Raw genomic sequence first — 24,482 nt, 5'->3', positions numbered from 1 at the left:
TCATTGAGTATGAGGGTATTTCTCATGTCAAAATCAAAACCAGGCTTTGGTGCTGGCTTGGATTTAGAAAATGTGCTGGGAATTCCAGGTGATGGTGAGCCTTTGCAGCTGGACAAAGCAGAAATACCCTAGTGGTTCTTTGCCTGTGGTATTTGAATAAAGGGGTTTTTTTGGTAAAACTTGCTATCTAGACTCATAATGCTCTGTGTGTAGTTCACAAGATTGGTTACAGGCCTGAATTGGAGCTCATTTATAGGCATTTTTCAGCAGGTTAATGCTGTAAAATGTAGTGCTACCTTTTATATATTGCTGTGAAAACATCCAGAAACCTCATTTAAAATTCACAAACTATTCAACATGGCCAAAATGGTTTCAGATGCCCTAGAAATTCAAACCTGGCCACAGCCAAGTGTTAGAAGTCATACCAACTGTGCCAGTAGTTGATTTAGATTGGACGAAGCATTGGATTCAGTGGAGGAAACACCTACTGACTACCAATGAAACTAAATGAGATTTTTTTATTTATATTTTCTTGCATTCTATAATTTTCCAGGGGTGTGAGGGCAGGTCGTTTAAATCCCAAGTCACTGTGCACAAGATGGGCTGATGCATGAGGAGGCACCTGGAAAAGCTTGGGTTGCTGCTGTGGGTTATGCACCCAAGCTCATTCTATCTTGGTAGGAATCATTTTGCAAACACAGCTGAGTTCCTTTGCATGTTTAGCTGACGCACCTGCCCCTCACTTTGCCTGGAGACGAGCACCTGCACTCACTTATGGGTTATTGACTCAGCCGTGGGTTATTTACAAAGGTGAGGAGGACACTGCCTCGGCAGCAGCGAATGGCACACGCTGCTCGGAGCCGTGCTCGCCATCCTTATTGAAGCTGGCAGGCACGGCAGGGCTGAGGCTTTTTGTGCGGGCAGACAATCGCGGTGCAGCACCGGCACAGCTGCAGACACTTTGTGGCAGTTTAATTGCCCTCAGTTGCGCTGAATTCCGTGCCCTCACGTGTGAGGCGTTCTCGGCCGAGGCGCGTCCAGCGCGGGCTCAGCGTCCCGGCCACGGTAACGCAGCCGCTGCCGGACTCCCGGTGCTGGGCCAGGCACGGCGGCCGGGATTGGGCTCCCGCCGGTTTCCAGCGGCCGGGATGGGGCGGTGGAGCCCGGGAAGCAGCGGTGCTGAGCTGTGCCGTGTTCCGCTGCGGAGCGCCGGAGCGGCCGAGCGCGGGGCCTCGGGGCGGCGGCTGAGGCGGTCCCAGCGCCCGGGGGCACCGGGCTGCCGGAGCGGGCTTTCTGAGCTGAAAGGTGCGGTTTTCAAAATGTATTATTATTATTATTATATACTTTTTAATTTTTTTAACCGAACTCCCTTTTATGAGTTAACTTTTTACCGCTGCCAGCGCCGCCTTCGCTCCGTGTGAGCAGGGCCTGGCGCGGCGAAGAGGCCGCAGCGCCCGCTCCCCCTGAAGCGCAGGGCATTGGCACCCAACAATCAAACCGCGCTGTCTGTGCTGCGAACTCTGCAAAACAGGGTTATCCCAGCAACACAGTCCTCCTTAAAGCTGCCCAGATCGCCTTTAATTGGCTTAGCAGAGCAAATTTAAACAGATGCTTTTGGTTTGGGCTGCTGCTCCTGTAGTGTTTCCAGAGAGAGTGACTCTCTCCTACAGGCACCCCTTTAGAAACCACAGAAATTAATTTGTGTACCAAGGCTCCAGCTTGGTGCAAAGTACAAACTATTATGTCATTGTCTTAGTTTCTGCTGAACTAGAGTTCATTTTCCTCTCAGCAGCTGGCACAGTGCTGTGTTTTGGACTCAGTATGACAATACATTGATAACACACTGATGTTTTTGGTTGTTGCTAGGTAGTGCTTACCCAAGTCAAGGCCTCTCGAGCTTTATATTTCAGTTTCATTATGTATGACAGGGATTACAAAGAGCACGTTCGAAGTTCAGAGTCACCTGATGGATTCGGGTGATTTTACCCAGGTCAGCTGTAAAAAGCTGCTGCTGAACCCGAGTTTATCAGATCACCACGGGCGGGTTATGGGGCTGGGGCATTTGGGGTGTGAGGGGTTCCTGAGGGAACGGTGTGTGTTGGGAGAAAATAATGAGGGATATAGTTATAGCCTGCAGAGCAAATGGTGCCGGGTTCCTCTCGGAGCTTTGCTGCAGCAGCCGGAGCGGCAGCTCCCTCAGTTGGCAGCGAGGGGAATTCCCACCAGGCATAGGGATGATGTTCTTTGCAGCGAATGATAAAACAGGGAAGAAGTTTGCCTGCAGAGGCACTGGCCTTGGAGAGCTTCAAATCTCTGCTGGACAAGGCTCGGTGCAATCTCTTTCAAAAATTTTTAATGTGATTTTAAAAATTCAAAAATGCAAAACCTTCCAGTCAGTTTGCAAGAACAGTAAAGTGACATCAGGGAAGGTAAAAATAAACTATACAAATTTAAACAAAAATAATTCCATAACTGTTGGATGGGATCGTGATTTATTAAGCCGAGCCAATGATGCAATTCTTCCATTTGAACCTGTCATCGGACTTTAAGCTATGACAGCCATTAGAGCAAGGTGTTGAAATAAACTTAGACCTTTGAATCTCAAAATATTGAACCAAGACTAATAAAACATATTCAATCACACAATTGTTCTCACTTAAAATAGTAGTAATAATAGTAAAATTAGTAAAGGAAAAAAAGATTTATATAAAAGTTAATACAAATTAATTATAATATTGTTGATTTTATCTTAATTTATTCTGGTTTTAATGTCTAACTTTTGTGTATATTTTATTGTGTATATAATATGTTAGTACAGTAGCTTGTGTGTACAACCTGTAAATAAATATACATATATTGGGGGGATGTGCTCAAAAATTTCTTGCTTAATCTTGTATGATCAAGAAAATTTGGAGGTCACAGATGTAGAGGAGTAGCAAGCAGTGTGGCTGGTTAGTAATGTAGGTATTTAGAGAGTAATACAGGTATTTAGTTAGTGATATGGGCATTACCTGGACATTTAAAAGCTGTTTTTCAGAAAGCACTGTGTTTGTATGTGATGGCTTGGGGTTTCTATCGATGCAGATAACAGGTAATTTCTGTACTGTGGGCAGCATGCCAGGAGAGTTAAATTGCATGTTGTGCAGGCTTCTGAGCAGGCAGGGCAGTCAAACAGTGAATATCTCTTGGTTTACCTGAATTAAATTCAAGCAATTGAATTAGCTGTGGAAGACTTGCTATCCATTCCCAATACACTAAACTAATCAAAGACCTGAAACCTGAGGGGTAGAGAACTTGAATATGCATTTACTTCTGCACAAGAAAACTTTAAAAAGCACTCATTGGCAAATTGTGTGAAGTAATTTTGCCTTTACAGCCTTTGTTGAATGATCATTTAAAATTAAGCAGATGTAGAGGTTGCAGTTTGGGAACTGTAAAATCCCATCCCCTCACTTCACAAATATCACTTCAGTAATCAACCCCTGCTGTTTCTTTGATGTATTTATGTTTCAGTTCAGCAAAGCACTTACATTCACCCTTGAAATGTAACTTGTCTTTAGTCACTTGCTGCTCAGCAAAGTTCTGGTGCGTGTGCTTGGTATTAAATGTTTGGAATACAGGTGGGTGCCTCTGCTGAATTTGGGTCTGAGTGATTTGAACTTTTGCTACAACGAGGTTTAATATCAGGCATAACTGCAGCAATTTTTTTCAAGGAAAAAGTGAAATGTTTGCTCTCTGAGAATGTGGTGCCTTTAAGATGAACATGTGTTATGCTATAATTTTGTGTTGGAGAATAAACAAATTGCATTTCATCATGGGCAATGTGTAATATTATACTGGCATGAAACCCCTTCTGAGATTTAAACTGCAGGTTTACTGAGCACGGTAATTTGTTCCTATGTGATCCTGAGTTGATGTGTCATCTCAGGGATGTGACTGGAATACAACAGAGAACAGACTGGACAGAGAAGTGAACACAGATGAAGCTGAATGGTGCAGGAAACTTCTGGCATGGGCTGTGTAAGCTTGTCAAAGCCTCCCACATTTCTCCACCTGCATTAGCAGTAACAAGATGCCACGTTTCTCTAATCCAGGTGATTCACAATCCTGGTTTGCAAGAAAGACACTGGGAAAGATGTCCAAAGTTGTGGGTTTACCGCTGTCTTCTTCTGAAGATGTCAATGTTTTTGTCATGCATTAACTTGCATTTTGAACCATTCCTAGAAAAGTTTGAGCCTGTTAGCGAAACAGCCCGCCAAGAACATTTATTTGAGAAGGCTTTAATGGAAAGGAATTCCAAAGGGATTAAATGGAGTTCTTGACTCTACAGAAACAGGAACCCATATTTTGTCATCTGTAGATGATAGTCAGACCACATTGTCAAAATTCAGACTATGAGAGGATCTTCTTTCATTAAACATTATGAAAAGAGAAAAAGGTAGTTTTCTCTAATAGTACTTCACCAACTATTGTAACCAAACAAGAAATCTCTTCTGCTGAATAAAAAAAGCATAGAGACTTCAAATGCTTTTGTTTATCCTCCTTAAGCAGCAAATTAATCTTGTTTTAAAGGGATAAAGCTTTTGTCCCTTGTCAGCCACACACTATTTAATCCCTTCAAGCTGATTTTTACTCTTAATTAATGATGTGGGAGTGTTAATGCATTGGAGATGTTCTTACATATTTTTAACACACTCTGGTACTTAAGACAGCAGATGTTTTATATCAATACCTCTCTTTTATCAGCTAAATCAATACCTTTGTTTTACCAGCTAAAATATATCTGAAGTAGAGATTGAAAGGTTGAAGACTTAGAGAATTTTGTCTAAACTTTCTACTTAAAATATAAAGCTACTGAATTGTTTAGCTCTTCAACAGTTAAAAATGTTAGGGCTTGTGTAAAGGAGATGAAGAAACTGAAGAAAGACAAATTTCAGGGATGTGATGAAAGATTTATATATTTTTCCCAAAGCAGAAAATAAAATTCTAACATTAAGCATTGTGTTCAAAATTCTGTACTACCATTTTTGAGCATAGATTTTAATCTGGTTTTGTCTCTTTTCTCAGTGAAGTGCTAACTTCTCAAATCCCCCAAACATAGCCATATTGTGAAAACCCAGAAGCCTTTCCTAGAAAGCTTGGTTATAGATATCTGGCTATCTCCCACTGACCTGCAGAAATGCTCTTTCAGACTTCATTACATAACCAGTAAATATGAATACCTATCCCTGCTTGTGCATTCCAATAAGTATTTATTCTCTAATTGCTACACTGCCATAGTATAGGAGCTCCTTCCTTGTTAATGTCTCGTGGCTGGGTTTGCCTGTTTAAAAAGAGGAGGCTTGCCATGGCAATTCCACCATTTCAGTTTTCAGGGTGTTTTGATGACTGCCAGTGCTCATGCAAGGTATTACTTCAATAGCACAGGGCTGTTACTTCAGGCAGTTACACAATGGTTGCTCTCCTAGTAACCTAACAAAGCATGGAGAGTTCTGGGCTGCTGCCAAAGAGAATCCTAAATTCCTTGTCTTCATTTTGGTGTAAGCAAATTAACTGACCTTCCTAAACTTCCTCTTGGAAACAGCATTTTCTCTGGCTCTTGGTAGAAGCAAGGTCACCAGAGATGAGGTACCAGAGCTAAAGGATGAAAGAGGGGCTTTGTTTAGATGAAATGGTACATGTTGAGTACAATGGTCTGTTGTTTAGAACCTGTGGCAGTGAATGCAGGAAGAAGTGAGATAAGTTTTCACATATTTAATTTAACAGCCCATGTATGGGTGTGCTGTTGAGAAAATTACTGCTATGGTTCCTTGAATGAATTGTATATTTGTATAACAAATGAGTTATTGAACCAATATACAATATCTATTTTAACAGCATGCCCCTGTGGCAATAATTCCATCTCTATTGCCCAGTAGTATGAAAGTAGTAAAAAATGTTTCCTGTTTCTGTATGGGAAAGAAGAATATAGGGATTTGTTATAGGGTTATAAATAGCATTTTATTTTTATAATTTTTTTGCAAATTGCTTATGTCAATGAATTGGGAATAGAGAGAACTGCTGTCATCGCATCTGTGTGATACTGGTGAGATAGTAAGAAGTGTCAAATGGTGGTGATAAATAATTTTTAAATGATGCAAAAAATTTGAGAATGCTTAGAACAAATGATAGACTAAAGGACCTTGAATTTTTTGCTTTCAAAGGAAAGCTTGAATTACATTAATATGTACCCATAGTGGGTGCAGTAATACTGAAGTCCTTAATCCATCAACCAAATCTGTTCCACATCCACACTTGGAATTTGAAGTCAGATATAAAATATGACTTAAGTATTGGGCTATTTACTACTTGAAATCTTTTTGTTAAAACCATATCTTTTTGTTGCCCTGCATGCAGGACAAAGCCTGCTTAGTTTTGGTTCAGTAGTTTAGGTGGCTTTCCTGTCTTTCTTCTGCAGTCCCAACCTCTCCTAGTAAACACAAATAGTGGTCTGGGCTTGGGTGTTTGTCAGAAGCCAGATTCTGTAAGAGGGAATTAGTCCAGAAGTACTGTTACATGAATTAGTCTACAAGTACTGTTACATGCACAACATGTCCTGCATTATTCACTGGTACTGTTTGTCTGTTCATTGGATTCACCTCATTCAGGAGCTCCTGTCACCAGCCTTACAAATGGTCCAGTTGCAGAAAATAATGTGGCATTTATTAATGTTATTGCAGGAAATAATATGAGGTGAAATCTGCTGAAATCTTAAAGCTTCCACCTGTTGCACCTGCTGCTGAATATGCAAATTTCCCTAGAGGTCTCAGCAGTCTGCTGAAAATGCTTTGCTGGAAGCCCCAGTTAATGCATCTGAGCTGATGTTCCTCTGCAGGGAATGCAAAGGAAACTGTTGTTCATACAGGAGGTTCTGGGTGAAAGGCTGAACGTTCAGGCTGCTTGGCTTTATTTGGAGCCAGTTTTCAGTTCTGACATCATGGCTCAGATGCCTGAAGGAAAGTGTATAATTAATTCAATGCTTGACTAAAAGAGTTGATCAAATCACTTTTTCAGGTACATACTGCTGTCTTAAGAGTATAGAGTTAAATTGTAGTATGCATCAAAAAATTGCTTCTGATAAAACAGTAATCCATTTTTTGTTTCATCTTAGCTGCCTTACTTAGGGTCTTTAAAAAAATCATTGATTCAGACAGAATCAGAGAAGCATTGGTTGGGAGGGGCCTCTGGAGTTCAGTTAATCTGACTCCTTTCAAAAAGCAGAAACTTTAGGCACCACTCCATCCGGTCAGGTGCAGCTTTGTGTATCCAAATTTCAGAAATCTCCATGAACACAGATTTCTTGCAGATTACCTCCAGAGGCTTCAGAGCTCCTAGGGAATAATTTTTTCCTGCTGTCCAAGCTGAATCTCCCAAGCAAAGATTTGTACCTGTTACTGGCTACAGTTAAACTCTGCCTTAATTTCCACTTCACCCAACTGAGCAAGTCCAGCTCTCCCAGACTCCTCTCATGCATGCTCTGCAGATTCTGATCCTCAGGGAATACCAGCTACCTTGTGATTCTGGTAATCCTGTTATATAATTCTAATAATGATTCCAAAAAATTGCCTTCATTCTGAAGATACTTGCTACTATCAAGGGATTTCTAGTAGGATATTGCTTTTTTAATGTATTTGTAAGTGGGCTTATTGAACTGTTCAAAAAAAGGCAAGAAATTGAGAACTTTGCTGGTTATTTCTGAACATTGTGTGCTGAATGATCCATTTTGATAATCTAATTCATATATTCAGTGCTACTCAATTACAAAGTTGTGTTGTTTTTTTTTAATCTGCTACGTGCTATCACTGACAGGGGAAAAAAAGAAAGTTTGTGCAGGAGAATTTAAATGTGAGAATAGAAGTTCAGCAGTGTCAGGCTGATTTTGGCTAAATGAGCAGGCACCAGTTTCCAGAAGGTGGCACTGTCCTTCCACAAATGCAGGTTCATGGCTTAAAAGGATGCTCTTCTCCAGACTCTATGAATGGTCTGTCTGCTTCTTAAAGCATAAAGCTAATTTCACTCTGTTCAGGCCGATTTTTTTTGCATTTATATGACATTGGGTAATAAAATGGCTTTATTGGCTTAGTTTTTCATTGCAAATTTGAATAATCATACATTATTCCTTCATTATAAATATCTAATTCAAGCAAAGTGTGTTGATGAGGTTTAAATTACTTATTGGTTTAATTTCCACTTCTCATAAATTTTAAGAAAATCTTGGGTACAGAAGTTTTTCTGTCTTCCCAGGGCAGAAAGCAGAAGGGAAAAAAAAGGCAAAGAAAAAAAAGCAAACGTAAAAAAAAATTCCCAGGCTGCAATCTGTGATATATTAAAAGTTATATTTAGCAACTTGATTATTGATGGTCTTTTAACAGGGTGCTCAGGCTAGTTCTATACACTTGATTTATGTGCTTTTCTTGATACTTGTTCCCCCCCAATTGACACTGGCAGTGTCACTGACAAAATAAGTTACACTGATGTTTTGAATCACTGGGAATGATGCCATTCCCTTTTTATTTCATGCCTTAGTTGTAAATAGGAAACTATGTTGAAGCATAAATTATTATTTCCTTAGCTTTTTCTCATGTGAAAGAAAAAGGACAAGCAGGAAGAATCCCATTTATAAAACTGGAAAAGGCAACACAGCTTTGATTTGCTTTACCAGTTGCAATTATTCCATTTGCTCTTGATAAATATACTAAGAAAGGGAACAAACCTCACTTTTCTCTTGACAACGTGTAGTTATACAATTGTGCATTAAAAACTGTTTTATAAACCAAACTATGAACTGTTCTGGCATGCTGAGGCCTTGATTGTCTGTGTATAGCTGAAGTTTCTGCAGCTTGGTGTGATGTGAGAGGCAGGAGGCACAGGGTGAATGTGTTTCCTGCACAAAGGAAGGCTGTGATTATTGCAGCAGGGAGCTGCACCCCATCTCAGTCCCTTAGATCAGCACACAGCTCTGGTGGTGTCACCAGATGGGAAGGGTTTGTGTGACACCAGCAGGGCATTAAACCAAAGCTGAGTGCATTTTGCAAACATTCAGAGCTTCTGGGCTCAAACTGATGTTGGAATTTACTGTTAGATACTCTGAACTGAAGCTGAGAAGGAGCTGTGGGTCCAGTCTTCCTGTCCTCCTGTGAGCAGTTTGTTTCTGGGACACCTTTGGCAGCCCTGGCACTGCCCAGCAGTGCAGCCTCTGTCCTTAGGTGTCCCTGTGCCATCAGTGACCCCAGCTGCTGCTCCCTAAGGTTGTTCTGCCTGCTCTCAGTGCCTGCCCTGACAGGGTGGGTCTCCTTTTGGGATGGGCTCTGGACACTGCTCCTGCTGGGAATCCTTTGGGCACATCTTCGTGCTCTGATGTCCATAATTGTTGTTACTGTCAGCAGTTGTTGTGAGCCCTCAGTAGATTGATTAGGCTGAAATTGTCTCTGGCTGTGTCCCTTCAGGGGCAGGCACCAGGCACAGCAGAGGGACCTCAGGGTTGGCTGCCATTTCTGTCACCTGTTTCCATCTCACCTCTGGCCATCCCAGCACCACTCGGGGTCTGGGGAATGCACACTGCTTTAGGTGGGAGAGGAGATGCCTTGGCAAAACTTGTGTTTCCAGGCTTTGGGAATGGAGCAGGGCATTGGTATTAATCAGCCCCCATTTCCTTGCAGGACTTTGCCCTGATAGAACATTTTCAAGGGAAATATAGGCTGGATATAAGGAAAAAGATTTTTACAGAAAGGGTGATAAAGTTCTGGAATGGTCTGCCTGGGGGGAGGTGGTGGAGTCACCATCCCTGGATGCCTTTAAGAAAAGCCTGGATGTGGCACTCAGTGCATGGTTTAGTGGAGGTGTTGGAACATGGGTTGGACTTGGTGATCTTGAAGGTCTCTTCCAACCTGGTCATTCTGTGAATTCTGTGAATTTTGTATTTGGATCAGTTCACGATGTCCTAGCATGGAACTGAGCTAGAATAAATTCAGTCATGGTTTAAATTCAAGCCTGTACTGGAACTGAGTAGAAGCATTTGTTTGGTTTGATTTCTTCATTGTAAATGTGCATCAGTTCCTACATTTCAGTTTGTCTTTGCTCCCCAACTCCTTACTTGGTGAGCAAGATTAAAAACTGTAGTGATGATTAGGCTATAAATGGGTCATAAGGCAAATTAAGTGCCAGAACCTGATGTTCACACAACTGTATTTCTTTAAAGGTCTTTTCAAAACCTTTTTGGCATTTGTATTAACTTTCATCTTATACAGTAGATTTCCTAATAATTCACATTAATTTAATTTGAGAAATTAATTTGGACAGCACTAGAAAGAATTTGGAAAGCACTCCATATCTTAATGTATATTTTGTCATCTGTACAGTGTACAAATACAAGAAACCCAAATACAAAAAAACATTGTTTATTTAACAATGTGTCTTGACAGGTCTTATTCAGGTGCTGTTGTGAAAAGAAAAAAAAATCCAATTTCTTGTCTTCTTAAAACAAGTAGAACTTTGTTTTGAGAACAAAATTCTTTAAAATGTGTATTTAGTTAGGAAATGTCTCAGGATCAGGGGATACCTTTCTAAGATTTGCCTAGTGTTAGTACTGAAGTCAGTGTTGCCTGTGTACAACTGCTGTATCAATACTCCTATCTTGTGTATATATTTATATATTTTATATGGAAGGAAGGATTATTCTTTGCATTGAATTCTGATACTTGATTACTGGTTAAAATGTGTCACTTCCTTGTTGTAATAAAAGTACACTAAAAAATCCATCAAAATGTATGAATTGTTCATGTTGCTTAATTGCACAATGCAGTTAATAGCCAGTGTAAATTGATGTTGCTCCAACAGAATGATGGGAGTTGTGCTCTTTGATCAATTGATCCTGTTTTGAAATTATTTTCAGAAATAATAATTCATGTTTTGAATAATTTCATACAAGCTGCCTAACTACTTTTCTGGTGAACTCTGGTGACGAGCAAGGACAGTAAATTGTAAACCTGACAATGGTTGAGTAAAGCAGAATGTGAAATAGAGATTCAATTTGATTAAGACTTCCTGCAGTGCTGTGTGGTGATTCACTTGAAAAGACAATAATATTTTTTGTCTGGAATAATTTCTTTTCCAGAACAGACATCTGCTGACAGCAGTAACAGCAGACAAGATACTGGAAAAACTGAGGAAGTGCAATGAATTTCTGGAAATAATTCTCAAGGGACTTAATAAATACTTAGACAAAAAGCATCTGGTTTTCACCAGATTCTTCTTTTTTTAAATTGAAGTAGGAACTTGAGGTTTTTTCAAAGGCCAAAGAACTTAATTGGTATGGAAGTATTTAACAGGGATCTTGTTGAGTAATACAACCTTTGCTGTAAGGAGAGGAGCTGGGTTTGGGTCCCTATTGACAGTGTGCAGTGACTGCAGTGCAAAGTCATCCAAGAACAGAAATGGAAACCAAAATGCTAGTTCAGTGCCAGAGAAACATCCCTACAGTGCAAAGAACAGGACAAGAAATCTTGTGAGGAAAAAAAACCTTAAAGGTGTTGGTTTTTTTTGTTTTTTTTTTTTATAATGGAAAACTATTGTGTTACGGTTGTGCCTGGTTGCTCTACTGAATTTCCTTAATGTTTGCTATTGCTAGGAAGGTATAAATAATAACTTTTTATGTACTGGAGGTGGGTTAGCTGTTGAAGAGAGAATTCTTGTTTGTCCTCATTAGTTTATATGTTACAGAGACTGTAAGTAAAGTTTTACATCTTTAAACTTCAGTAAATACAGTGGGAAGCATCTTGCAGTGGGTAGTGCACAAGAATTATTGCTGAGGATAAACCTTTTGTAATCCAACTTTAAATGGTCTTTTAGGTAAATTGTTCAGATGTTTTTCTTAATTATATATTCTTAGGTAATATTGGAAAGAATAAAATGGAAACAGTAAAAGGACGTGGGTATTTCCTGTGTTGCAGGAATTAAGTTGTGTATGCTGTTTTGTTTGCAGATATGTACCATTGATATTTTACATTTGGGTTCAATAATTTTTTTTTCAAAGAAAACTTCAAAACGTTTTTTTACATTTGGGTTCACAAATTTTTATCTGTAAGAACTTTTGGGTGTCAAGATTACCTTGACTTTGAGTGTTTTTGAACACCAAAGTGAAAAAAAAAGGCATCTCAAGCCCCTGTTGGGCTACTGGTGAATGAATGACATCGTACTGGTATCATAGTGAAAAAGAACTATTTAATGCAGAGAAATAAAAGTAGTACAGCAAAAAATAAGAAATATAAGAAAACATAATCATGCCTAAGACCAGACATTCCACTTCTTAACTTTTACAATTTTTTGCAGGCAGCAGAGGATTTTCTAGGACAGGATAATAGACAGACTGAGGACACTGTCACCTTGGTGTGAGGAGAGCTGGCTAAGCAGAATCGAGTGACTCTGGGAGCACTTGTTGAGCTTGATGCTCCTGCTGAGGATGTTCTTGCATCTCTGGTAAGCAAAAAAGGCAAAGATGAGAGTGACTTTGAATGGTTAAGTGAGCTTAGGTGCTGCTGGGAGGTGAGTGATACCTCTCAATCCTATTAGAAGGTAATTTCTGTTCACAGTTTTTCAATTTCTGCTTGCTTGCTCACACAGGGAATGGCTACACTACAGTGAGAATTTCTGCTGATAAGAGAATACCTGGAACAATCATTTTATGGATTGCTAACTAGGATGGCCAGTAGCCAGACGTAAACAGTTTTTAATTAAAATTACTTGCTTCATCTCTGCTGAGTCTCAGTGCATTTGCTGAATTTGCAGGGAATGTTACAGACAGAATTTGTTGACTCAAAGACTGTATTTTGGTTTTGTGATGCTGCAGGATAAAGAGTGCTATAGGGATGACAATTTCAGTTGAAGATTTTAATGTACTTATAATGCACAAATAAAATAATATTGACAGTACTTACTGGAAAATATGAGTGCTTTCACTGGATAATGGTAGGATACAATATTTTACATAAATCAGGACAAGGTCTCTTGTAATACAAAAGACATTTTATGTGAAATATAAAATAATAAAATAAAAAAGTAGGGGTCATGTATTAACCATAACTACAATTATTAGTCATGATTGCTTCTGTTTACCTTTTAGAAAGTCCATTAACTTCCTCAATAACTAGACAAGACAGTTTTACTCTGCAATCCCGTGAGGAGGATCTTATTTTAGGTAATGTCTAGTTTAAAAACCAATGGTTTTGTTTCATACTTTATTATCTATTGATTGATAATTTTTTCTTTATTTGACTTGCATTGAAAGGAGTGTCTCAGCAGTCCTGCAGTTGTTTCCAACAACATTGTGCCAAAAAAAAGTGAGTTTTTTTGTTTTTCTTTAAATGGGTCATAACCATGGAGTTTTATGATATATAAGTATGTATTAAAAAATAGTTAAATTTCATTAAAAGGATTGGTCTATCAGTTCAATTTAACAGCAAAAGAGAGGTGAAATTACTGATGCAAAAAACCAATAGTACAGATCAATTCATGTAAGATACCTGGTAAGGTGTAGAGCCTGATTTTCAGCTGTGAATTTTTCTAGGAAGGCATGGAAGCAACATTCTCTTCAGATAGCAACAAAGTTAACATCTTCTTAGAGTGCTGCACAAAATTGTGGCATTCTTGAGATGTCCTTGGAGGTTTCTGATAGTCCCATCCAGCCCACAGGATATTTTTTGGTATGCATACCTTTGATGCACTGAAGAAGTGTGGGTTTTTTGATGCTGTTTCTGATTTGGAACATCTGGAGCTGAGAGTTGAGCAGTAAATCTGCTCTGAGCACCAAGGTCAATGTGGCCCTTGAAAGCTGAGTCATGGCAGGCTTTTATTTGGCATACCATTATCTGAGAAGGTCTTTGTTACTCAGCTAAAAGATTGGTAACTGCATGCTTGGGGGACTTCTCAGTTTGGGAACAGCTACCAATATTGTAATACCTGCTGTTAGAAAATGATTTTAAAAGGTGGACTTTAAAGAGCTGCAACTTACACCCATATGAGAGGGGATTAATTAACTGAGGCTAGTACTTTGTAAAGTTCTGCTTCAGCTGGTCCTAGGGACATTGTAGCTTACTTTGATGCTTGGTTTTGGAATGATGAAGAACATTTTCAGTACACGTTACATCCAATATTCCCCTCAGAAAAATATCTATATAAAAGAGTGAAATCCTCAAAACTGGAAAACAGATCCTGGGTTGTGAAAAGCTGTTAATATTTTCTTTTATTTTGTGTACATACATTTTATGAGAATGTCTACTTATTTTGAAAAGCAGGTCCAAGTTAATGAACACTGCTAAAAATTAAGAGACAAGAATATCAGTCTGTCATTTGAGGATAGATTTTGGATATTATCCTGATTTCCCCTTTTCCTTCAATGCACTTTGGCACTAGAAATACTACAGATATCGAGCATTGACTGTACTTCTGGAAGCAAAACTACTTGTTGAAATTAGAGGATGTATGCTGGCATTCTGATTGTATATGTAATTTTTTCAAGTAATTACTGTATTAATAATTCAATCACTCGGGCTAAACGGTTGACAAATGTTAATGAATTCAAGACTTGTACTGTTCATCCTCCATTTCACTTTTACACAGCTTTGATCAAAATTCTTTTTGAACTAATGGAAAGATGATTAGCATTTTAAAACTAAATAATGATAGCTTTTAATTTTGAAGGATGAGATAGAATCTACCTCAAATTGATGGTACATATTACGCCTGTAGTTGTGAGTTTATGGCTGGATACTAGGACTACAGGAACAGTATAAAATGCAACTGAAGCTTTTTGTAACAACAAATTTTTTCAAAAGCAGAATTAGTGAGCAACCCAAGGATAATTTGCAAACATACCCAGTGACTGCTTATGTATTCCTGTCAATGAAGAAGGATTTTATAGATGATGAAAGCTGTGTGTGTTGGGCTGATATTAGAGAACTATTCTTTAATTATTCAAATACTAAAACTGAAGTGAGATATGCTGAAAATAATATGTGACTGAAACTTTGAAGTAGGGAAAGAAATAATGCAGGTTTTAGCTGAGTTTTACCCAAATGCTAAATTCCTGTTTCTAGACTGTGCTTATCATGCAGGTTTCCTGTGTTCAGTTTACAGTCTGCAATTGCTGCTAGCAGCTTATGTTGAAAATGTAACCTGGCTGCATCTCCCTTGGGTCTCTCTTTGGGCACTGACAAGTGACTGAGCCATGTAGAAATCTGGGAGCTCAGCAGTTCTTCCAGTACATTTCTGACCCACTGCTGAACACTGTTATGTGCTGTTATGTGAGAGTCTCTTTCTAGCCCTGCTGATGCTACTGCCTCATCTGACAGATATTCAGGTTTCCAATCCCTATTGCTTCTCCAGACCTATGGTGTTAATCAATTTTCCTTTATCTGTGTTTATCAAATCACTCAAAATCCTTGTAACTTTACAAAGTTCACGCTTTATAGATGTCATGCTGTGCTGTGGGTTATAAATGTATTTCCTGAATCTCTCAAAGCATTTTATCTGTGAAAGCTTTCTTCTCTTGTGGGCAGGCTGCACAGTGTCCCTTTCAGATGTTTTCCTGAATCTTTCTGAAAGGGGGAAGGAAGGCATCCTCCTCCAGCTGGTGATGGGTCATTCCCAAGTACAGTGATCCATAACAGAGGAGGTTACTGCCATTCATGGTATATTTCTCCACCAAAACTTCCTCACCTAAATTTAGGCTTTCTTCCACAATATCCATTTTCATTAGTGAAAAATTCCCTTTGTTTTTACTTGAAAATATTCACTTATGCATGCAACTGTATTAAAGCTGTTCAAAATCTCAGAGGGATATTATTACTTTGAATTAAATATAAAACTAAATGTGAATAAACTTTTTAGCAGGTAAGAGCTCTTATTCTAAATACATTCTTTCAAAGAGGAAAATTGTTTTTTATAAACAAAGAAAATACTTTAGTATTCACCTCTCTTCTCTTAAATTGCACTGACTGTGTGCCTGCTATGATTTCATACTGATGGGCTTTTGCTGTAATGACAGAAGAGAATAAATTCCCTTAAAAAGCACTTTGAGGTAAACATTTGAGGAGCTGATATTTCAGTTTTGAAAGTTTGTATTTTTCCCTTTGGTAATGCAAGAAGATGGCCTCTGCTGATGGCTCCTTAGGGAGCTATCAAACAAACAAATGAATAAAGAACATGGAAAAAGCCAATAGTTTGCATATAATCAAACTCGGAGACCCTCAGTTTATTACAACACTGGAAAAGTGCATTCAGTTTGGCAGTGCTGGAAGGTTGATGACTAAAGAAAGTGTAAGTTACAGAAGGACCTGGAGGGGGCACAATTAGCTAAAAAATGAAAGTAGTGTCTATCCAGTGTTCTCGTAGTTGAGGGAAATAGATATGTTTTTTCTCTCCTTGTTTTGAATCAAGTGAGTATTATTGAAGCCCGCACTCCAAGTTATACTTAAAACTATACTAAGGTACTTCTTAGCACAATATCATAATCCTTTAAATGTATATATTTAATTGTTTTATGAGAATTGCTATTTCTTTTTTTTCATATTAGAATAATAGTATTGCTACACATTATCTTGCTGGAAAATCAGTTAAGGTGAGAATTTTGAAAATAAATGTGCAACTCTGTTTTAATTTTAAAGTGATTCCTTGGCTAAAACTTGGGAAGAATTCTTGGCATTTGTTTATTCCTCCTCCCCTGCCAACATTTTTTACACTGCTGGGTGACTGGTACCACAAGTGTTGACATTTCTCATATCTGATACTTCACCTTGCAATTCTGACATTCGTTCATCCTGGCAGGAATTTATTTAATTAATTACTTTTATCACCTTTCCCAGCTTGGATCTCCTGATGCTGGTTGCTCACCTTTTTTATAAAAATATTTACAAGACTTAATACAGTAGTCACTTCACATGCAAAAGCTACACTGGGCTTTTTTTATCTGTAGTTAAGTTTAGCAGAACTATTTAAGATATTGCTAGTAATCATTTTAGGCAAAGCTTGGTATTTTGGGATCATATTTGAATGTACCTTTGAGGTAACCTTTATCACCAAGGCAGTCTGTGTTCTACAAATCTAACTCTTTGACTTTAAATCTTACTCTTTTACATCTCAAGAAATCCCCTGTATCCCTGTGTGCCTGAATTAGAGTATGCCAGAAATAAAATTACCTCACTTTGATTCCGAACCTTTCCTTCAGCAGAAATATGAAGATACAGAGCCTGAATGCCAGCTGCCAGTGTAGATTCCACCACCATCCCAGGGAATGGTTGGTGTGAGCCCTTTTTGTGACTTTACCCAGTGAAGGCAAGAAGCACTCCAGTAGAGAGTGCAGCAGCAACTGAGGAAAGCCACAGGAGCAGCAAAGGCAGAGGTAGGCAGCCCACAGAAAATGCTCTGTGAATGGATAATTCACATAGCCCTGTTTGGCTTCCTTCACTAGTCAGGCTCTTCTTACAACAGGCTCTAGGCTGAGATTCTTTTAACCATTCTCTTCTCATTTAAACAATGTTACTTTTGTGACTTGAAAAAAAATTTACATTTTGTCCCACAGTCATCTTTGTGTCAGTACTTTGTGCATAAATTGTATGTACATCCATTTAACTGATGAGGAGCCATAACTTTGAAAGAACTTAATGGTAATAATAACTCAGTAATTATTACAGTAATAATATTTAAAATTATCCATTTCTTGTTAACTGAATAGAAGAAAACAGAAATAGATTGAAACACAGATCAAACAACATAGCTTGCTCTCATTCTTGATCTGTCAAAAGCATTACACTTTTTAATTATAATAGATTACAATTAGGTAATTACAATTACCTAATTTTTATGATAATAGATTACAATTAAGTCTCAAATGATCACCATGCCTGAAATACAGGAATGATCCTCTGAGTAGCTCTCTGCCAAGGGCTTGGTGACCTAGGTAATTGGGAAAAAGCTACAGAGATTTTCCACATCTTTGTTTCTACCTTGAAAAAAGAGTTTGAAGTAGTTTCTGCAAATTCTTACACTGCATTTCAAACCACCTGAATGGACTTCACCTGATTTTGGCTGAGGTGTTCAAGGTATTCAGACAAATAAAAAATTATCCTTCTATCTTACTCTTCATATCTGACCATAACCACTTTCGTGTCCAGGTAACACTTTTGCCAGTTCACTTTTCTTACTGTTAATTTAAATGATGAAAATCTATCACCAATATTCAGTGAAATGACCCAGGACTTCTTAGACTCTTTAAAAAAATGATTAATTGTGCATTTTTTTCATGGTAAATATGAGGGCTTTAGAAATACTTTTTAACTAAAGAAACAGCATAAAGTATGCAGAGAGAAAGAATGGATTTTTGGTTGGAAATGCTCATAAAAGAGTACAATGAGAGACATTAAAGGAACTTAACAGTTCCAGCTTCTTCACTTGACCAGATTGCAGGAGATGGGCAAGTAATGAAAATTAGGCTTTCTTTGGGCACTTACAGAAAAAGTATACAGCAAGTTGAGGACTTTAGTTCTTTGGGAAATAGTCACTTCATGGATTGATGTATCAAGTTAAGGGATAATTTACACTCAAGACAGGGAATTCATAAATGCTTTGAAGAATGTTGAAATACATGTTTTTAGAATCCCCAGCATGAGGATTTTCTTGCAGTGGAAAGACAAGTCAGGGAATTTCAAAAGCTGCTGTTCATTCACTGCCTGAGACCTGACAAGTAGTGTACAAAACTTTCACCTTACTGAGAAAGGTCTGTCTGCATCTTAAAAACTAAAAATATTATATTTGCAAGCATGCATGCACTTACATTCTACAACAGGCTCTCATAAAGAAAAATAGGAATTAATATTTTAAAAGAACTCCAGCAAGTTTGAAATTGTAATGAAAAGCTTTTAAAAACAGAATAGTAGGACTTTAGCCTCTGTTGTTTCAGTTGCACACCAAAATCGCCAGAGCTCTTCCTTGAGACTGTCTTACCTTATTTATTACACCTGCTGTTTTTGCTGGATGTCATTGTCTGGCAGTTTGGTCTGATCTAGAAAGACAGCTTGGGGGTAAGCAGGAGTGCAGACATTGCAGGTGCTTAAGCAATTACTGCAGAGACACAGATCCATTTAGTTCCCTGGAAAGTGTTTTGAAGCAGAACTGCTGTGATTTGAGTCTAGGTATAAGGTTTTAATGCAGATCACAGAAAGCACTCTTGTTTTGAATCTTTATTCAAAAAAACAAGTCAGCTTGCTAAAAACCAGAATAGAAGTATTTGCTTAGACATTTTTCATGCACCGGCAGGGTAGTGGAAGTACTCTTGGCTCCCCACCCAGCAGTAACAAGGAAGCACACGGTGAGAGCCCGGCCATACCTGTCTGTACTCACTCCTGATCCAGGAGCAGTTCTCTACACACACTTCCTCACACCCCTGCTCAGCTTTGGACTCGCATTCAGACAAAGGCCGGGATGTTTGCACCAAAGTAGGAGACCCCTGTAGAGCCAGAGGTCACAGCTCGCTTGTCCTGGGCTCCTTCGGGCCGGCCGCTGAGCCTCTCGGCTGCTGGGCTGGAGGCTCATCCCCGTCAGGCGGCGGGGCCGGGAGCGAGGGTCTGGAGCCAAAGTAATTCACCAGCCTCTGCCTCGTCGCCGCGACTTCTTCTTGGAAGGAGTTTATTGTGCGGCTGCCGACTTTGCACTTGAATCAAAGCGAGAGATGGAGCCGTTCAGCAGAGCAGTTTAACTCCGTAGTTCAGCCACATTCCAGCCCCCTCTCTTCAGGCTGCATTCGGGTATCAGTGCTTCACGATAGCAATCATAGCCTGGTCAGCTCAGTGCACAGCCCTCCCAGCTATCTGTGACATATCCTTGGGGCCGAGTGTCTCCACCTGAAGCTGCTACTTCAAATGTTTTATATACTTAGAAATACGGCCGTATTATGGCCAAGATCCCTCTTGTACCTTGAAACATTGCTCTAAATCATTCACAGTTCAAGTTAGGTGACACCACTCTTAGTCCTCCTTCTAAGATATCACTGTGCCACATTTTTTGCTAGGTTAATCCTAGTTTTTGTACTTTAATCTGTTGCACAGTGACCTTAAATGCTTAACCTTTGACAGTCACCAGGAATATATTTAATACAGAATTAAATAATGAAATTATAATTTAATTATTTAATTATAATTAATTATTTAATATATTTAATTATTAGCAAGGCAGAGGTCTTATTTGTGCAAACCCACCAACAAGTAATATGCAGAACGCCTTTTACTGTTCCTCATCAGGGAATTTGGTTCACTTGATCCTTACTGTCCATAGGATTAGGGCTCATAGATCAGCTGATCTTGATCAACTGAGCTGCTCAGTTGTGTGCTTTTTTACATGTCAACACTGTGGCATGAAACCCCAGAAGTGGGGAGGAGTAAAATACTCGAAATGAGCTTTAAAGTTTAATTAGGCAGATTTATATGTTAAACTGGACATGTGAAGAAATAATCTGGTAAAATTTTGTCTTTTTGTGTATGTTGTTGATCCCTCCTGAGAACGATAGAGCTACTCATTCTTGAGTTTTGTGCATTAACTATTGCACCCTATATATTTTTTCTTTGTTGTGATGAGTTGTTGGAAAAACACTTCTAAAGGAAACAGGTGTGCATTCAAAAGCCAGACAATAAATTACCCTGAGAAGTGCTTAGGTGCAGATGCTTGGAAATCTTAGCAAGAAAAGTTGTTGTTTATATTCTAGCTTTACATTTCAGATGATGTGGTTAACACTTACAATGAAGGTCCTCAGCCGTGTCATCTCCAGCATGTAGTACTCCTCCATTGTCAGCTCATCAAAGTGCTTGGGAAGGGATAAAAAGTCACAGGTGTGACGTTTGGTGTGTTCCTCCCTGCAGTATAAACCCAGAATAAGAACAGATGTTAAACCCATACAAGTTGCATTTCAAGAGAGGAAGAGATTTCTTCAGTACTTGTGCTATCACCAGAAGTAGTATCATACAGAAAAGATGAAAAAGATTTTAGTGGATCTCAGATAAAAGCTAGTTGAAAATTTTCACAGTTACTGGGCAAGATAAGCTTCTAGTTTTGTGCACTGTCATACTGGAAATCGACAGGGACATTAACTCACTGTAAAATTACTAAATTGTTATATCTGTGCTTACCATGGGTCATCATTTGGTTCCCAGCCCACCAGTTCTAACAAGCAAAAGAAACATTTTGCCACATCTGGTTCATTTGCACTTGGACAGTGGATGAAGCCAGCCTTTGCCATCTGCAGGGGACAGTTCAGAAGTTTAGAGCATTATTCCACACACACTACTCAAATTTACTCATATTTCCCGACACTTTGGAATCATATCTAGTCAGAACACCAAAAATTAAGTTTGTTTCAGTAACCAAACACCTTCTCAGGTAACTCTAGCATTATGACTCATCTGTGATTCGGGTTGGCAGTGTCATGTGTGTGCCAAAGTAGAAGTCAGGTGGATTTTTATTTAAATAATTTCCATTTCTGAATTTGAAGTAGTGATCATTCCACTACTTGATCCTTCCTGCTGGATCCATACTTGTTTAATGGAGGCTGCTTTGTCACAAATAAAAATTTTCAGTTAGAAAGACTATTTAATACAAGAAATTAAGTTTTAAATTAGAATGTTTTTATGTTTAATTTTTAATTAGAATGTTCTTTAAAAAGAGCAAAAAAACCAACAAAGGAACAAGAACAGTAGCTATTAAAATCTGTAAGCAGACTGTGGACTGAACACAAAAACTGAAAATCCCACTACAGTATTTCTGAGCAGGGAACAGAAGAAAGCTGAGTATTTAACTTTTCATCTTCAGGCTTAGTGGACTCCTCTTGAATCTGAATATACTTAACAATGACTTCACATTCAGGCATAGTATAGATAAATTAAGGCAGAGGCAAACCAACCATTTTCAGACTTACATTCTCTGGAGTGCACTTGCAGTTTTCCTGGAAGGGCCATGTGGTGAAGGTTTTTAAACGGGCCTCATAGTCATACATCTCCTTAAAGGCAGTTAAGAGCTTGGAAGCTGAGCTGAGCTCCTGCAGCAGTGTCTCCATCTATGAAGCCTGCAGTCAGTGAAGGGCAGAGCCGCCCTCCTGCTCTCACATTTAAGGCCTTTGCTAATTGGTGACACATTGCATCTGGAGAGTAGGGGAAGGCCTAACAGAGCCTTAGTCCCTAACACAGGTGAGTTTATGGCAGGACAATCAAGGGAAATGAAGCTGCTGCAATTTCTTCCCCTTGGGTCACAGTCTGTGTCCTTGGTCACACAGGACAAAGACACTTCTTTAACTGAAAACTTTTTAAACTTTGCTTTTTTAACTGAAAGCGCCTATGGGTTAGATTTTACAGTTGAAATGTCAAAAACTGCAAGTTAAAAACTCTAGTTACAAATGCAGAAACTTTGCATATAAAGTTTTAAAAAACACTATTCTGATTGCAAGCAAAGGGGTTGAATTGACATTGCTATTTGAATCCTTCAGTGTTTCGTGAATTTCACATTCAGAGATTAATTAGTAGGATTGTCTTTGCAAATAGTGTTGCATTTCTTTAAAGAGGAGGTGGTTATTTTATAATATTATAATAATTCTCTTTTCTTTTAAAATGTTATAGAGCATGGCCAGATGCTGGATGATAATATTTTAAAGGTACATATCTGTAAGGGTTTACAGTATCCAAGCATTAAGCTGTCATTTTATAAACTCTCTCTTAGTTTGCTACAGAGTCCAGTTAAATTCAGTAGAAGTTTAAACATCAGTGTCTTCAAGACTGCTGCATGCAGCAGTTTTCTAAGCCAAGATCTTAACACCTCTGAAGGATGTTGCATTGTGAGACTTGAAAATTTAAATCTTCTCTGAAATACAGATGGAGTAAGTGCAGAAAATAATCCAGCTCATTATTCTGTCTAGATGTGGTGACAGAAATGAGATTAAAGAACATTTGTATAGGACTTCCAGTGTCAGCTCTTAGGGCATTGTTTTTGCCTGGATTTATAGATGCTACTTCGATTCCTCTGGGACTGTACTGATGTCTATTGTATATGCAGGAATACTGTCCTTGAAATTTATATTCAGATATTTAGAGTAACATGTGTTACATGAAAATAAGACACTTTAATTCCTTGTTTTTTTCTTATTTTTAAAATTTTTAAATTTTTTTTTCTTTTTCCAGATAATACCAATGGTGCAGGAATTTATCATTCATAACCTAGGGCCCTCCAAGCACTGATATTAATAGTTTCTCCTGGTTATGACTCCAAGACAGCTTTTCTTAAGTTTGCTGATGATCAGTATTTTAATCTCTTTTTTATTGTAGTTGATGTTTGTGTGTGTTTGTGTGTGCTCGTGTGAGTGTATTTGTATGAAGCAAGGAACTTAGTTTAACTAAGTTGAAATGCCAAACCAAACCCAAAACCTATTTTAACTGCCCAAAAACATGGTAAAGTTTTTAAATCTCATGCTTCTCATTAACATAAGGCACTAATTCATGCACATGGATTGTTTTCAGGAATTAATAATTTGTCTATTGTTTAAAAGAAACTGTAGGTTAAATATTTTGGCATATTTTATAATCTTGTGATGTCACGATCTATTTAACTAATTAGTTTGTGTCATTTCAAATAGAAAATGCAAAAATGGAACAGAGCTGTAATATTTTAAATGTTTCTTGTAAGCAGTCTTATCTGAAAATGCTATTTTTTTCAAAAATGCATTATGTGTAATGTATTATTTAATCAAAAACACCACAGTAATATGGGACCTTGGAGTCCTGGGTGATATTTATGCATCAGAATTGAAATATGGATTTTTTTTTGCTTTGATTTTTTTTATGGCATTTAAAACAAACAAAACATTCCCAACAGCCCAAATCAGTTCTTATGTAGAAAAGTACTGCTGGAATACTAGAAAGTAAGATTATACATGTACTTACACATCCTAAGATGTATTTCTTGCATTACCTGCTTATAATTCTGTCAGAATTCTGTGCTGTTGAGAATGACAGGTACATTGCAAGTCTACCTGTAAAGGTGTCCTGCATTTTACAGTAGGTTGTCTACATCCTTCAAGAGAATTCTGTTTGCAGAAGTGTTCTGACACTGTCAGAATTTCCTAGGTCCAGATTAAATGGATGGGTAGTTGGAGCTTTTCACTGGAAGATACATAACAGGTGGCATGGCATGAAAGAAAATATTTAAATTGTATTTTAAACAATGCAGTACATTAAATATCTGATAGCCACTGTCTGATCCTGACTTTTACAGTCAGTGCAGAAAACCTGTGAGTAATGTTGCAACCTTGTAAATCAGTTAAAGCCGACCCTGATGGAAGTGTGTCTGTCATCTGGGAGGAGAGAGGTTCAGAAATGAAATAGTTGTCTTCCAATGTAAGGAAAGTAGTTTCAATTACTGCC

The 24,482-nt window shown here is 38.4% G+C and overlaps 1 protein-coding gene and 1 long non-coding RNA gene across 3 annotated transcripts; one reads left to right on the top strand and one right to left on the bottom strand.

Annotated features, from left to right (window-relative positions):
• Window positions 1-1,061: 1,061 nt before the first annotated feature.
• Window positions 1,062-23,698, top strand: LOC143694504 (uncharacterized). Of its 2 annotated transcripts, none has more exons than XR_013183005.1 (3): window positions 1,062-1,305; window positions 12,367-12,513; window positions 23,244-23,698. It is a non-coding gene; the product is annotated as an uncharacterized LOC143694504 (long non-coding RNA). The 2 variants fall into 2 exon arrangements; XR_013183006.1 differs by lacking the exon at window positions 23,244-23,698 and adding an exon at window positions 13,157-13,236.
• On the bottom strand, window positions 12,239-23,264 carry LOC129122775 (baculoviral IAP repeat-containing protein 5.1-like). Its single transcript, XM_054636760.2, has 4 exons — window positions 21,992-23,264; window positions 21,207-21,316; window positions 20,819-20,933; window positions 12,239-19,738 (listed from the first exon to the last, which is right to left on the bottom strand). Exons 1-4 carry the CDS (start codon window positions 22,127-22,129, stop codon window positions 19,550-19,552), a joined length of 552 nt encoding a protein of 183 aa, XP_054492735.2. The 5' UTR covers window positions 22,130-23,264; the 3' UTR covers window positions 12,239-19,549.
• Window positions 23,699-24,482: the final 784 nt, after the last annotated feature.

This window comes from Agelaius phoeniceus, chromosome 7, assembly GCF_051311805.1.
Source record: "Agelaius phoeniceus isolate bAgePho1 chromosome 7, bAgePho1.hap1, whole genome shotgun sequence".
Taxonomy (NCBI): domain Eukaryota; kingdom Metazoa; phylum Chordata; class Aves; order Passeriformes; family Icteridae; genus Agelaius; species Agelaius phoeniceus.
Note: the sequence above shows the minus strand (reverse complement) of the source record. Positions and strands in the feature narration are given on the sequence as shown.

Bases quoted from the DNA above. Each gene is read 5' to 3' on its own strand.
- LOC129122775 (XM_054636760.2), bottom strand. From the start codon at position 22,129: ATGGAGACACTGCTGCAGGAGCTCAGCTCAGCTTCCAAGCTCTTAACT. The intron at 20,934-21,206 runs GTAAGCACAGAT...TTTATACTGCAG, and splicing joins GAACCAAATGATGACCCATG to GGAGGAACACACCAAACGTC. The intron at 19,739-20,818 runs GTAAGTGTTAAC...CTTTGATTCAAG, and splicing joins CACGGCTGAGGACCTTCATT to TGCAAAGTCGGCAGCCGCAC.